Here is a 14548-nt window from a genome sequence, read left to right on the forward strand (position 1 = left end):
ATTGAAATCTCTTCTCAGGACGCCATAAACTATTCAATTATGGTGTAAACTTCTTAAAAATTGAATAGTTTACATCAGGACGCCTTAGGACGCCAACCCTTTACGCGCCCTTTTAAAAAAATTTTATTTTTTATTTCATTATGGTAGTGAATCTTTTATTCATGAAAATAATTATTTCTAATTTCTTTTACTCTCTCGTACATACTAGATTTAAAGAATTCAGAACATTTCCCATAATCTCCTAAATGTTTTCTTATCCCTAACGTGTGCCAGTTATTATATGAAACTGAATAAACTTTATCTTTATCTTTACACCTTTCATCACTTCCAATATATTTATATCTCAGTTTTGATTTAGCATTTTCATATTCATTAGCGTTTAATAATTCACAGTCTTCCTTTTTAAATTGATGTTTAAGATATTCAGGATTTAATACTCTACGTTTATATGCTCCTAACTTAGTTCTAAAGGTTTTTCTACAAAATTTAGGAATTCCATACTCTTTAATGTCATCAATGATTTCCATTTCATTATTTTCAATTTCTTCTTCTCGTTTATGAGGTCTTTGATTATGACTCCATTGATTCCATGAAATTAAATATTCTTTATCATTATATTTATACCTCATTAGCTTATTTTGGCTTTCATATTCATTTAATAATTCACAATCTTCATTTTTAAATTGAAGTTTAACCCATTCAGGATTTAAACAATGTTTAATTAATCGCGGAATATCTGACATCATCTATATATAGATTCTTTTATAAAAGATAAAAAAATAAATTATTTTAAAATTAATGTTAATTTTTTTAATGATTTATAAATAAATATATTTTAAAATTAATGTTAATTTTTTAATGATTTATAAATAAATATATTTTAAAATTAATGTTAATTTTTTAATGATTTATAAATATATTTTAAAATGTGTTTAGTATATAATATTTATTACTAATTTATTTAATAATGTCGCGCTTTCTTACGAATTCATGACTTAAAAAACGTAAGAAAAAATTTTTATATCATCTATATATAGAAGATGTGAAAATATACCTTCATCTATATATAGACGTAACAAAAAAAGTCACAAAACCCTTCCACATATACTACTAATATATGATTTGATATAATATAAAGTAAATACAAACAATTTATTTTAAATGAGAAAGACAAAAGAATAATATATGATTTGATATAATATAAAGTAAATACAAACAATTTATTTAAAATGAGAAAAACAAAAGAATAATATATGATTTGATTTAATATAAAGTAAATACAAACAATTTATTTAAAATGAGGAAGACATAAACAAAATATATGGTCTGATATAATATAAAGTAAATACAAACAATTTATTTAAAATGAGGAAGACATAAACAAAATGCTTGGAGAGGCGTCAAAGGATAATAGGCATCGCCTGCATAAGTTGATTCTGTAACTTTTCCAAAAATCAATATATTTGTATCAGTGTCATCTGGTTTCACGAGAATATGGTTCTTTACAGACTCCATTTTTACTCTTCCGCCAAATCTCAAAACTGGAATTCCTCCTTTCATTTTAGGAGGTTTTGGCATCATCTTTATCACAAGGTTATCATTCTTTAATAGAGAATAACCACTTGGAATGTCATCTCTGTATTCAGGAATTACAGCCAAAAATTGTTTGGTCGGTTTCACGTTTTTGAAGCTGGATTTGAAATCTAATGCGCAAATCTCTCTTAGTTCACCATTCTGCATAGTTGTAGTAACAAATGACGATCTGGTGAAATTTGACGAAATTTGAGCGATTGGAGTCTGTACATTTTCAATAGAGTAAATTAAGTAGTTGCAACCGCTTATAGATGAGTCCCTTTTAGCAAATAGTACAATATTTTTCGATATTTCATCTACTAAATTGTATTGAATGTATTTTTTCTGATCTGAGACTTCAATCGTAAAAGAAATAGTAGATTCAAGCGAAATCTGCTTAGTAAATGTTCCTATTTCTATTGGAATCGATTTAACTTGCCTTTGTTGAACAATTTTTGGTGCATCTAGATCATATGATATTAAATCATCAGTAATATTCTTCAACTCTTGTTCATTCTGTAAAGGGACAATTGAATCACGCTTTGGAGACCATGGTTTCTTAGGATTTGGAGATGGATTTTCTGTTTCTTGTTTCTTTTCTGTATGAGTTTCAACAACGGTACTATTACTAATGTTAGCTTCATTTGAATTATTTTCTTCTGGTTTTACTTCAATTTGTGGTTTAGGAATTTCAATATTCATTTTAATTGGCTTGATTTCGGCTGTAACTTGTGATTTTGTGATTTTAGTTGGTTCGTGCGGTTTTATTTCTTGTAACTGTTTCTTATTTTGGGAATCATTTTTAACTTCTTCTCTTTTTTCCGGAATTTCGTTCTCGATCTTCATAACTCCTTTCTTTTTTGATGATTTAGACTTAAAGGCATTGATCAACTCTAAATATTTATCTGATTGATAATCAATATCAATGAAAATTTCAAAATTATCACTATAGCGTGCTGGAATTATTCTGCTTGATTTGAATGTATGCCGAAGATCAGCCAAATATGTTTCTCCGGCATTACACATTCACTTAAAAAATCAAAAGAAAATAAATTTTTGATAATAATTTATGGGCGTGCATAGGCCCATATGACTTTATATCAAATTTCATCAAAATAGTTGTGAAATATCACCGAAAATAAACAATAAACTAGTTAAAAGATTCCTTTCAATCTGGTCTCAGGCAAACTCCATTCTGCAATCATTCCCAAATTCAAACATTTTGTCTTTTTGTCAGATACACAAAATGATTTTTATAAATGAATATGTTCGATTCCAACACGGAATAATCTCTATATATTTAAGAGTGCTCTCACATCCATATCAACATGTGTGACAAATGGACCTTTTATTGGAGGCTACATGCAGTTCCATAAGAAGAATCATCTAAGAATGTTTATCAATAATGACTACAAAAAGAACATTAATGCTATAAATTCATCCTTAAGGAGATTCTCACCACTATCTCACTTTTGTTAACTCTATTTCCCATAACAATGTCCTCGCCATATATCGATATTTAGTAAAAAAATTTATTAATTTTTTTGTCGTTAAATAAATCAAAAAATAAGATTTTACTCTATTTTTAAAATTCCTTGTAATCAGTGAACTCGATTGTTGTATAGTCGTTCTTATTGCTAGAAGCACCGAACGTTCTCTTTGGTGCCAATCTTCTCCAGTTCTGAAGGTTCTGGATTTTAGCGGCCTTTGCATCGTCTTCCTTTGCCTTCAAGTCGATTGTTCCGAACTTTGTTGACTTTTCGACAATTTCTTCTGCCTCCTTATCAATTGCGTCCAAATCCTCCTTTGTTAGGAGTGCCTCACCAGCTCTTGGTCTCCAGAGAACTCTTCCGACATTTGTTACGCGTTCCTTGCAGACCTGGTTTCCATCGAGAAGGTAGATCGCGAACCACGAAGGACCTCCTGGAGAAGGAGTAGCTGAAATGATGACGAAAGCACCGGATGAGTCCCACTCGATTCTGCCGACACCTTCGAGGTTGTTCTTTGATGCAATGACACCGGCTTCTGTATCCCAGAACTGGACAATTGGCTGCTGTGCCTTGATATCGTCGCAGATGAAGAATCTTCCGGCCGGAGAGAAAGTAATGTTGGAGACGCCGCCGCATGGGTGCTGGAATACCTTTGTAAGTTGCTTGTCGACGTCGTAGATGATTAACTGTCTTCCGGAGGATGTTGCAATGATGCAGGCGATATGTTTGTTACTTGGGTCCCAGGCGCAGGAATTAACGGTACCCTTGATTTCTTCTGTGAAGGAACCAATGGATGCTTCGTTTGTAAGGTCGTAGATGATGATGGATGACTGATCGCAAGATTTGACAATTCTGTTTTGAATTACGCAGCAAAGAGCAAGCTTTGGATGCCATGTGGCTGTAGCTGATGTAGCATTGAAGGCGGCAACGACGTGAACTGGTTGGCCGTTCTCTGTGTTGTAGAATGCGTTTCTTGGTGGAGCGGCTTCTCTCTGGCCACGGAATGTGAAGACAAGTTTTGTGGCTGGAGAGGCAGAGAAGGAATCTGCATCGGAACAGAGCTCAATGACTTCCTTGAATTCACGGGCTTTGTATAACATGACTTTCTTCTCAATCATGGCGATGAGATGGGAGCCAGCGCCGAACATGATCTGGTTGAAGTCGGCTCTGTTCAATGGAATGCGAACAAGCTTCTTTCCCGTAAGAATATCGTAAATGCAGGCGCCGTTTGGAGAGTTCTTGTTGTCGGTCTCAACAGGAATGAGGGACTTGCAGAGCATGAAACGGCCGCATGGAGAATTGAGATAATCTCTGAGATCTGGGAATTCAAGGGTTGTGAAATGGGTCCATTGTTCACCAGCGTAGAAATTGAGCTTGTTGCCGGAATATGTGACAAAGAAGGAGCCATCGTTTGTAAAGAAGACATCATTTGATTTCTGAATGTATTGTGGAAGTTCTATTTGTTGTAACTTAGCTGTGTTGTGGTTGAACCAGCAGACATGTGGGAAACCAGCAGCTGAGTAAACAATTTGATCAAACATATCTGGCTGAGTATAATACCATGAAAACTCAACAGGTGTTGACGGTGGCTTAGCAACTGCGATTTGTTCTGGTGCGTTTGTTGAATCAATGTACTTTTTGTAGTCATTGTTGATGAACATTCTTAGACGATTCTTCTTATCAAACTGCATGTAGTCTCCAATAAAAGCTAATCTACGGGCAGAATCAGAATCCTTGCAAACAATGAAAAGTGCGCCGATAGTTTTGCCATCTTGTGTTGGAACTTCGATTTTTTCTTTTGTAAGTTCTGGATCGAGAGGCTTAACTAAATTAAGAAAATAGCCACTCATCTGATCAATCTTAGATTCGTCTGTAATTGGGAGACCTATTACAATAACGATGGAATCGATCTTGCGAGCCATTTTTTTCTATTTAATACTTAGGACCATTTCTATCGTCCTGGACCCTTCTTTTTTCCAAAAAAATATTCGCTTCATTTCTTTTAAAATAAGACACACATATGTTGAGAATTCTTGTTATCCAATTCAATTAATCTTGTGGCATAAAACTTCAATATTTCATAAATTTCGGATTGATGATATTGGTATTCTTGTCTCTATAATGCTTTCTCCTGTTTAAATACGGTTGTTGTGATAGCCAATTTGTTTACAAAACTCACAATCTAGTCTCTCAAAAAAATCACAATTTCAATTTTTCTCTAAAATCTAATATAATAATCAAAATAACTATTTTTTTGGGATTCGTGTCATTAAATGACACATCTGCTCAAAGATTTATCATGATGGAAAAAATTGAATTGTTTGAATAACATCAACAGGAAATTATTATTCAAATAATAAAATATTTAGATTTTACATATAAAAGTTCAAACATAATATTCTTATCTCTCGGATGCTAGACTTGGGATTTCAAATTTATTGCCTTTTGCAGATGAAATATTTGTTTCCTTTGCAATTGCAGTTTTCGCACCCTTGGAACTAATGAAAGCAACCCAATAAACAGATGGATTAGTTTTACATGGAGTTACTCGACCAATGTTACCATAATTTTCAAATTTTTCAAAAATGGTTCGACGAGTGCTATCAAGAGGTACATTTCTAACAATAACTTCATGCGCAGGACAAATTCCATACCAAAAAGCTACTGCCCTCGCATTTCCTTCAAATTCCCTATATGACATATATCTTCTGAATGAATTTGCATCATTATGATCATAAAAGGAAATACACATTGAAAATGAATTCCTTGTGGCAACTATATCTTCATATCCCTGGATGATGCGTGTTTCAAGTGATTTTAATGTTTCATCAAAATCATTTTTTTGGAGCCATCCATAAAATTTCTCAAATCCAAGGTTTTTCATATTACACTGATCTTCTTTTGTGTCAAGTTTGTAATAGACCTTGGTCAATTGCTTCGACATTATTAAAAATGAACTTGATTTTTGATGGCAAAATTTTTGAGGCAAACAAAATTTTGAGTCAAGAAAATTTTATCAGGATTATTATGTGATCGTGATTTTTTTATTATTGAAATCATGTATAAAGAAATGAAAAATTCCAATCACAAAATAGTAACGAAAAAAAATTAGAAATGTTTATTAATTTTTTCCCCATGTTTTGTTATATTTTTCCAATATCTTTTACTTTGAATGCATCTCAAAAATTGAATGTGGAAAAAATTCCAATAAATTTAGGAATTGATAATTTGGTGGGCTTCTTCATTATTGATAGCCCTGACTTGCGACATGTTGTTACTGAATGACAGCTGGAAAAGTCGATTCGAATAGTCCAAAATGTCACTTTTGAAAGTCGTTACAATATATTGAGACGACTCTGACAATTTTTTGATTAATTTACACAAATTTGCTCTGTGTTCGATATCCAATGCGCTGTCGAATTCATCGAAGATGTAGAATGGAGCTCCGAAGATTTCCTGCATGGAAAATACCAAGCAGATTGCAACAATAGATTTCTGTCCTCCACTGAGTTGAGAAACATTTTCAACGTTTTCAATCAAAAGACTGACTTCTTTTGATTCATTATTCAAATTCAATTTCACATCCAAATTGGTGATGATTGAAAGATACTCATTGAAATGTTTAGAAACACTTTCGAATGTTTCATTCAGTGTTTTATCTCGATCTTTGTCCAATCTCGAGATCATTTCGTTGATTTTTTCTTCATTTTCATTCAATTTTTCTCTTTCTTCCATCAATTTCGTCTGTCTATCAGAGAATTCATCGAAATCTTCTTTTGCACTGTAATTAACGTACTTGATTCCGCTCATCTCTTTTTTGACAAACCGCATTTTCTCATTCAATTCTCGATCGGTTAAATTTACAAATTTTTCATCAATTTTTGCGTTTTCGTGTTTTGATGAAATTGGTTTGATGGATTTCTGGATTATATTGATTTTCTTTTGAATGAAATCAATATCTTTCTCATTATTTTCATTTTTCTCTTGCAAAGAAAACAAAAATGATTCGATTTCGTTTGATTTTTCTTCCAAACTTTGAATTTGATGAGAAATTGTTTCAATTCTTTGAGAGAAATATTCATTTTCTCTGAGATGTTTCTTATAGTTTTGTTCTTCTTTTTCGATTTCGTTTTCATAGGAATCGATCTTTAAATTAGAAACATCTTCTTTGATTTGGTTTCGAATCATTTCTAATTTATAATGAATGTCATTCATCAAATTCTCTTTTTCTTCACTCATTTTATTAACTTTCTCTTTCATCTCTCCAAGTTTTTGTTCACTGATCTTTTTGACACTTTTCTTCCTGCTGTCACGTTTTGAATTCTCAATTTTTGTTCTGAGATTTTCTATTTTGGATTTTATGTCGTTGTTGATCTGATTGACTGTGTCAGATTTCTTGCGAAGTGAAGTCAATTGTTGATCAAGTGAAGTGAGGTGATTTTCATCATCTTTCATCCTGGAGATCATTTGGTTCTTTTCTTTCGATAATTCACTCATTTTTTCTTGTAAATTATCAACGGAATTTTGAATTTGTGATTTTTCTTCTTCAAAAGTGACAAGAAATTCATTTTTGACTTCAAGTTGATTTTCCAATTCCTTTTTCTGCGAAATCAAATCGAAAACACCAAAATAGTTTTCATCTTGCAAAACAACAATTCCGTTTTTGTCAATAAATAAACCATCATTGTCTACAACATTTTTATCATTCATGTCAATTTCATCAACAAAAAATATTCCACCAAAAACTGTTTCGCACAATTTCTTCATCTTTTCATCATCAATATCAATCATGTCCATCAATCTGATGAAATTGGAAGTATTTGGCAAATTGTCACTTTTCAAATAATTATCACTTTTTTGAGGAAATGTCAAATTTTCAAGTGGAAAGACAGTTATTTTTCCTTCATCATTGCTATTGACAATTCCTTGCAATTTGTCGGAGAGTTCGTCATTTGCGACGATAACATCAAAAAGGTGACATCCTAAAACGGTTTCAATGACTTTTTCATATTTTTTGTCTTTGACTTTGATCAGATCACAAAACAAAGAAAATTCATTGTTCATTTCATCATTGATTCTGTTGATAGATACAGAAATATTGTAAGGAATCTTATTATTCAACTTCATTGTGACATTTTGTATTTTTTCTTTCAAAATACGAATATCACTGTTGATTTCTGCGATTTTGTCTTCTGTTTTAATAAGATTCATGTTTTGTGTGTTCATTTCTTCAGAGATTTGCGATGTTTCATCATTAATCTTCTTTATTTCTTCTTTTTCATTGATAATTTTCTGTTTTTGCTCTTCAATTTCTGATTTTAGATCAAAATCAGAAAAATTGTTTTCAATCAATGAATTTTCAAGAGTTTTGATCTCTTTTTCTGCTTCTTGTGGATCGAAATCAGCAGAATTAGCTTCATTTGATGCAATTTCGTTGTTAATTTCATTGATCTTCTTTGATAACTCCGAAATTCTTTGGTTTTTAGTGTCAATCTCGTTATCAATCTCTTCTATCTTCTTCTGGAGTCTTTCTTTGGAATCTTCAGCTTGTTTCAGTTGATTCTTCGCGATATCGAGATTATTCTCTTCTTTGATGAGTTTCTTGGAGATATCTAATTTGAAATCTTCTTGCTTGGCCTTTTCCTTGTATTGCTCATTGAGTTTCTTCGTGATATCTTCGAAATTCGCTTTGGATTGTTCGATTTCTTCTTTGTTTTGCTTGTTTTGTGATTGGAGTTCCATAAGCTTCGTCATGAGCTCATCCAACTCTTTTATGTACTCTTCTTGCTCTTTTTTCTCTTTCTCTTCTTTTCTTCTTTGTAATATAAATTCAATGGATTTACGATCATTTTGTAAACTCTCAAAATTTTCGAGTGTCACTTTTTCTTGTTCCAATTGATCGATTCTTTCCTTTATGAACTTGAGGGAGTCATCAATCTGGGAGATCTGGCCTTTGGTCTTATCGAGCAATGTCAATGACTCTTTCTTCTGCTCATCGTAGAACTTTGTACCGGCAATATCGCATATTAAGTCGTATCTTTCGGAATCGCGCATTGTAGCAAGCTGGTTAACCTTGCCTTGGCGTACAATGTAGTATCCGTTCTGCGGATTGAAGCCTGATGACTCTAATAAATTATGGATATCAGTTCTGGACTTTTTCTTCTCGTTAACGTAGAATTCGTCTTTGTCTTCTTCAACTACTCGCTTAAATACTACTTCGTTCTCGTTAATCGGTATCTTTCGGGCTGTATTATCGAAAACTACCTCAATCGTGGCCTTTTTGGCCTTGCTTTCGGCTCCTTCGTGTAATACTGCTAGTCTCTCTGTAGGCGTGAGCTTTGCGTACTCGTCTAATAATACGAATTCGATTGCTTTGTATAAATTCGATTTTCCTGAGCCGTTAAAGCCTATTATCGTGTTCAGACCCTTCGACAGATCATCAAATGTCGTTGTTTTGCCATAAGACTTGAATCCTGTGATCGTAACCCGCTTAATGAACATCTGATTTTTAAAAATTTTTACTATGATGCGACGATAATTTTGTAACTCTATGGTCGAAAAGTGAATAAGAAAATTGAAAGTTAATATGATTATTAAATAGATTGTAACACAAGATACTGAATGAGCTGAGATTTATGATATAATATATCAATTACTCATAATTATTTTTTATATATGCAACAAATCAAAAAACCGTTATAATAATCTTTAATAATATTAGTAGGTACTCTCAAAATCCAAGAACAGAAGACCAATTTTGAGAGAAAATGTAGACTAACAATTTTTTGTTGTTGAGAGATAGACATATAAAGCAATTCAGCATAACTATACGATATAAGTATATATATCCCACAATTATAACTAGTAAGCAGAGATTTATTCAAGCAATTTTTTCATCCATGATTAGCATATGCAATATCAAGTGTTATACCTTTCTAAGGAGAGTAATAGGATAGTACCAGATTTAGAGATTACTATTCTTAAAATTATTGGAAATTAATTGGCATAATATGACATAAATGAAAGGAAAAGAAATTACTACTAGTCATTAACAATTTTCTCCATTAAAATCGAGATCACTAGCTAAAATTTTTATATTTGTCACTTTTTGATAAAAATTTTCAGAATGACTAGGCGACATTGTGGGCTGATTTTCCCTCCTGGGACTTATCAAGCTCCGCAATTCTACTGGAGAGGTGGAGATGAGTTCAAGGAGGCAGAACATCTACAATCTGATTATCTACAAACAAAAAGAGAGCATTCTAAAGTGAAAAAAGAACTTGAAGAAATCCAAAACGAGTATCGCGAGGTAAATGAAGCACTTACGAATAGAGAAGAGCAAGCAGTAGCACTAGCTTCGTCATTAGGCGGAGCTTCAGCTACAACTGGCGAAAATTCAAGACTTAATAAAGAAATTGCGAAACTTACTGTCGAAATTAGCAATATAGAAGAAAAAATTACTGAAGCTTCAGAAAGAACTCAACCAGTATATCTTGCACAACTAGAAAGAGAAAGATCACAAATTTACGTTGCTGTAGAGCGATTAACGCATGATTTAGAGTCAACACAGAAAGAAATACATGATTTGAATCAAGAGTATTACTCCCTACTTACGAGCGATGAATGGATGGACGCAAATATGATAAATTCTCAATATCAGATTATAAATAGAGAACGACTAAAACTCAGATCAGAAGTCAATAAACACTTCGAAGATCAGAATTATGCTAAAGAAAGTAAACCAGACACTTCTAATCGAACCAAAAAATCGATTTCAAGTACTGCCAACGTGGCAGAGCTTTTAGATCAGAGCGAAATATATCAGAATCAGCTAAACAGCGCATCTCATAACAGATTCATGGCGCAAACTACAAGAAAAGTCTTAGTTGCGACAAAATTAGATATAATTGCACAATTAAATACAATTCTTTCAGATCTCAATCTTGAAGAAGTAAATATAGATGAATTAAAGGATAAATACCTTCCTGATGGCCCACTTACGCCAACAAAAAGGCCAGCAACTCAATTATCAAGTAGAGGCGTGAAAACAGCGCGCAGCATTCGTAGGCCGCTTTCGAAAACCGGCCGTATGTAGTATATTTCAAAAAACATTGTTTGTAATAAAAATTGTTTATAACATGATTTCGATTATAATATTTTAACTAAAATCTTTTAATTAATTACTTCCCATACCATAAATATCATAAAATCACTTATTATGGCTTCTGAAAGCAACTTTCATATAATTTTATTTGTGAATATCTCCGAACCATTAAGTTTCCTTTGATTTATTAGACTATCGTTTACTTCTTTACAATAATTTTTAGTAGTTTTGTCATTTTCTTTTAATGTTGATTCAGATTGTTTCATTGAATTTGTTAACGTTTGTCAAATTAGAAAATCATCCACAGTTATCGATTCCACAAACGCAGAGCACTAATTCTCTAGAGAGTTCAAAGATAAAGCTTTCAAATTTTAAATCAATATCTAAATTTTCAAATACGAATGAAATAAGACAGCAAAATAATAAATCACCAATTACTCAAACTCTCAACAAGCATATATTTACAGAATCAAACGAAGATTTAATATTGATCCAAGGTGAAAATTGGAAAAGAAGACGCGAATCATTTGCAACAGGAATACTAGATATATCAGATTCCCATTTTTACGAATGTATTCAAGATAATGCACCAGGTGGTGCAATCTTTTCTTTATGCGAGACTCTTGTTTCAAGATGCACATTTACAAAGTGTGGAGCATATACAGGTGGATGCATCTGCGTATATTCCGATCTCTACATCAACAAATCTCTTTTCCAGAAAAATAATGCCCAAAAAGGCGGCGCTTTATACAACCAATACGCATGCTTTTCGATGAATGATACCTCATTTGATCTAATGTCAGCAGCAGAAACAGGCGGCGTTTACGATTCCCATTCGAATATCCAAATTCAATCTCAAGAAAACAATTTCACGAGGTGTAGCTGTACTAAAGATGGAGCGGCCATGTTCGTTTCAGCACCATCAGCATATTTGAAACATTTGATTGTTGTCAAAAACATGATAAAGAAAGGTTCAGGATCGATTTATTTTGATGCAGTAAATAGAGGCGAACTTTTGGATTCGATCTTCCATAAGTGCATGTTCCAAGATATTGTTGGTGGAGGTGGTTCATGCGTTGAAGCAACAGGTTACAAGTCAACAGTTTCGATTTTAAATTCGATTTTTTCTGAATCAGCAAATTTCAATTTTTGGTCAATTAGATCAAGAAAAAGCTGCAGTTTGATATTGATAGGTTGCAAATTTTCACTTGAAAAAAGGATAGAAGTTAACTGTGATGCACAACCTTCTTTGAATAGATGTGATTTTGATCTTGGAAAAAATCTTAAATTACCAAAAATAAAAATACTAAATGTAGGTAATCCAAATGATCCAGAATATGATCCTAACTGGTTATTTGTACCTTTTGGCATCGCTTTGAAGTCTATTGCAAAAATTCTTCCAATATTAATTTTATTCCCAATTGTCATTGTTGAAGTAATATCAGTATTTAGACAACGAGCTGCAAATAGAAAGATTCTTTAGGCCCATAAACGTTGCAAAGTTCACACATTTCCAACTTTTTGTCAGAGGCGCGAAGTGACCCAAAAATGTCGGAAAAGAGTAATTCTCTAGTATGTGATTATTTTTGCTTTTAATGTCGAACAGCAATTAAATCAAAAATAATCGTATACTAGAGAATTTTAAATTTTATTTCAAAAACGTTGCAAAAATTTTTTGTGAGCACATTGAAATTCTTTCAAGTGTTTATCACAAATATACTCCTTTTGTAATAGAATGACATCATTCTTAAGGATGATTATAATTATATGAAAACTTGGAAAATTGACAATTTTCAAAAAATGTTACAAACAAAAGTAAGCTTTTTCTTTCGAATTAATACCATTTTGTTTCTAGATCAAAGCAAAAATGATTGAAATAATGATATCCAGCTTTAGCACATTCATCAATCCCATATATTTCCTTCTTTTTCTCACGAAGAGTGGGAAAATTTCTTCAGCTCTTCAATCGAATACGAACCATACAGAAACAAAACCAAAAATATCAGTATCGATGCTGACAAGAGCTATTACGTCTCTCTTTGTCTCTTTATTTCCCTTAATGAGACAGGTGCAGTTCGAATCAAAGAAACAGCAGGCAACAGTCTTAAATTCCTCATTGATACCAGCTCATTTGACAAATGCGAGCATACAAGTGACGAAGGTGGCTCTTTATACGTAAGTTCTAATCAAAGTGAGTGTATTCAAGATCGAATCTGTAGTTTTGGCTCCAGAACACCAAAAGCTGGCGTGTACTGTTCTGTAACAGTTTCATCTACCTCTCCATATAAGAATTATATCCTTGATTCAACAATTTCTTCAAGTGGTGAAGAAAACAAAGAAGGAAAATATAATATTCGCTTGTTCAATGGAGAAATAAATATTAAATCAATCAATATTTCATATTCAAAACTAGGATACAGAAATTTATATGAAGTTTATTTTAGTTCTAATTCAAGCATTACTCTTTCAACATTTTCAAACAACACATCTACATCAGGGAATTCTGAAGCAGGACATCAAGGATCATCTGATTCGATAGAATTTAAAATTCTTTATTGTAATTACTTTAAAAACGAATGCCATAGACTTATTTTCAGTACTAAGAATCGCTATATCATTAATTGCAGCTTTAATAAAAATACCATCAACGTATATTATTTCTATGCAAGTTCCAATCGACTTGAAGTTAAGAGTTGTTATTTTGACATTTCAGATCCTAGTAAAGGGGAAAATGTCACAATAATAGAGAGTGTAGATTCAATTTATCCAGAAAACTCTCATTTGTCTACAGGTTTATGTTTTGCAAAGCTAAAACTTGAATTTTCAAAAGAATTCAAAGTTAACAAAAAACGGAAAAATAAATTTAATTTCTTAGTTATTTTTGTTTCTCTTGTTTCTAAATAAACATTTTCACCCTACTTTTAGATCGCTCAATCATGTTTCTATAATAGACTCATACTTAAAACAGGTTTTGAAATTTTGATTGAATAAACTAATGATGATTTAAAAAACTCATTTTCTTCATTTATTGTTAAAAAATTTTTTTAAGGCTTCACTTACGCCCATCTGACTTTAATTCAAATTTTTGACAACCGCGTGAAGCGTCATTCAAAATTAACCTTAAACATCTGAATTGAAGGCCGTGTCGTAGGGGCGTAAGTGTACCCTTAAATTACCAAAAATAAAAATACTAATTGTAGGTAATCCAAATGATCCAGAATATGATCCTAACTGGTTATTTGTACCTTTTGGCATCGCTTTGAAGTCTATTGCAAAAATTCTTCCAATATTAATTTTATTCCCAATTGTCATTGTTGAAGTAATATCAGTATTTAGACAACGAGCTGCAAATAGAAAGATTCTTTAGTTTTCTGTTATTATG

At 32.2% G+C, this 14548-nt stretch overlaps 6 protein-coding genes across 6 annotated transcripts, besides 2 other annotated features; 2 read left to right on the top strand and 4 right to left on the bottom strand.

Moving 5' to 3' along the window:
- Window positions 1-110: part of a mobile genetic element that runs on past the window's edge.
- A 1061-nt stretch (window positions 111-1171) lies between these two features.
- Window positions 1172-2616, bottom strand: TVAGG3_0060190 (phosphatidylinositol binding; the record flags this gene model as incomplete). The annotated part of the gene is made up of 1 exon (XM_001319769.1): window positions 1357-2598. The coding sequence occupies one exon, from the start codon at window positions 2596-2598 to the stop codon at window positions 1357-1359; it is 1242 nt and encodes a 413-aa protein (XP_001319804.1).
- A 514-nt stretch (window positions 2617-3130) lies between these two features.
- Window positions 3131-4990, bottom strand: TVAGG3_0060200 (Eukaryotictranslationinitiationfactor3subunitB family; the record flags this gene model as incomplete). Its single annotated transcript, XM_001319770.1, has 1 exon — window positions 3158-4984. One exon carries the CDS (start codon window positions 4982-4984, stop codon window positions 3158-3160), a length of 1827 nt encoding a protein of 608 aa, XP_001319805.1.
- Window positions 4991-5434: 444 nt separating this feature from the next.
- TVAGG3_0060210 (RNA-binding domain, RBD family-containing protein) lies at window positions 5435-6006 on the bottom strand (the record flags this gene model as incomplete). Its single annotated transcript, XM_001319771.2, has 1 exon — window positions 5464-6006. The coding sequence occupies one exon, from the start codon at window positions 6004-6006 to the stop codon at window positions 5464-5466; it is 543 nt and encodes a 180-aa protein (XP_001319806.1).
- Window positions 6007-6191: 185 nt separating this feature from the next.
- Window positions 6192-9566, bottom strand: TVAGG3_0060220 (structural maintenance of chromosomes protein 3 family; the record flags this gene model as incomplete). The annotated part of the gene is made up of 1 exon (XM_001319772.1): window positions 6276-9563. The coding sequence occupies one exon, from the start codon at window positions 9561-9563 to the stop codon at window positions 6276-6278; it is 3288 nt and encodes a 1095-aa protein (XP_001319807.1).
- A 622-nt stretch (window positions 9567-10188) lies between these two features.
- On the top strand, window positions 10189-11204 carry TVAGG3_0060230 (uncharacterized protein; the record flags this gene model as incomplete). The annotated part of the gene is made up of 1 exon (XM_001319773.1): window positions 10189-11157. The coding sequence occupies one exon, from the start codon at window positions 10189-10191 to the stop codon at window positions 11155-11157; it is 969 nt and encodes a 322-aa protein (XP_001319808.1).
- Window positions 11205-11410: 206 nt separating this feature from the next.
- TVAGG3_0060240 (pectin lyase-like family) lies at window positions 11411-12649 on the top strand (the record flags this gene model as incomplete). The annotated part of the gene is made up of 1 exon (XM_001319774.1): window positions 11411-12649. One exon carries the CDS (start codon window positions 11411-11413, stop codon window positions 12647-12649), a length of 1239 nt encoding a protein of 412 aa, XP_001319809.1.
- A 1561-nt stretch (window positions 12650-14210) lies between these two features.
- Window positions 14211-14336: a mobile genetic element.
- Between the last annotated feature and the right edge of the window lie 212 nt (window positions 14337-14548).

The sequence above is a fragment of the Trichomonas vaginalis genome, chromosome IV (assembly GCF_026262505.1).
Source record: "Trichomonas vaginalis G3 chromosome IV, whole genome shotgun sequence".
In the NCBI taxonomy this organism is placed as follows: domain Eukaryota; phylum Parabasalia; order Trichomonadida; family Trichomonadidae; genus Trichomonas; species Trichomonas vaginalis.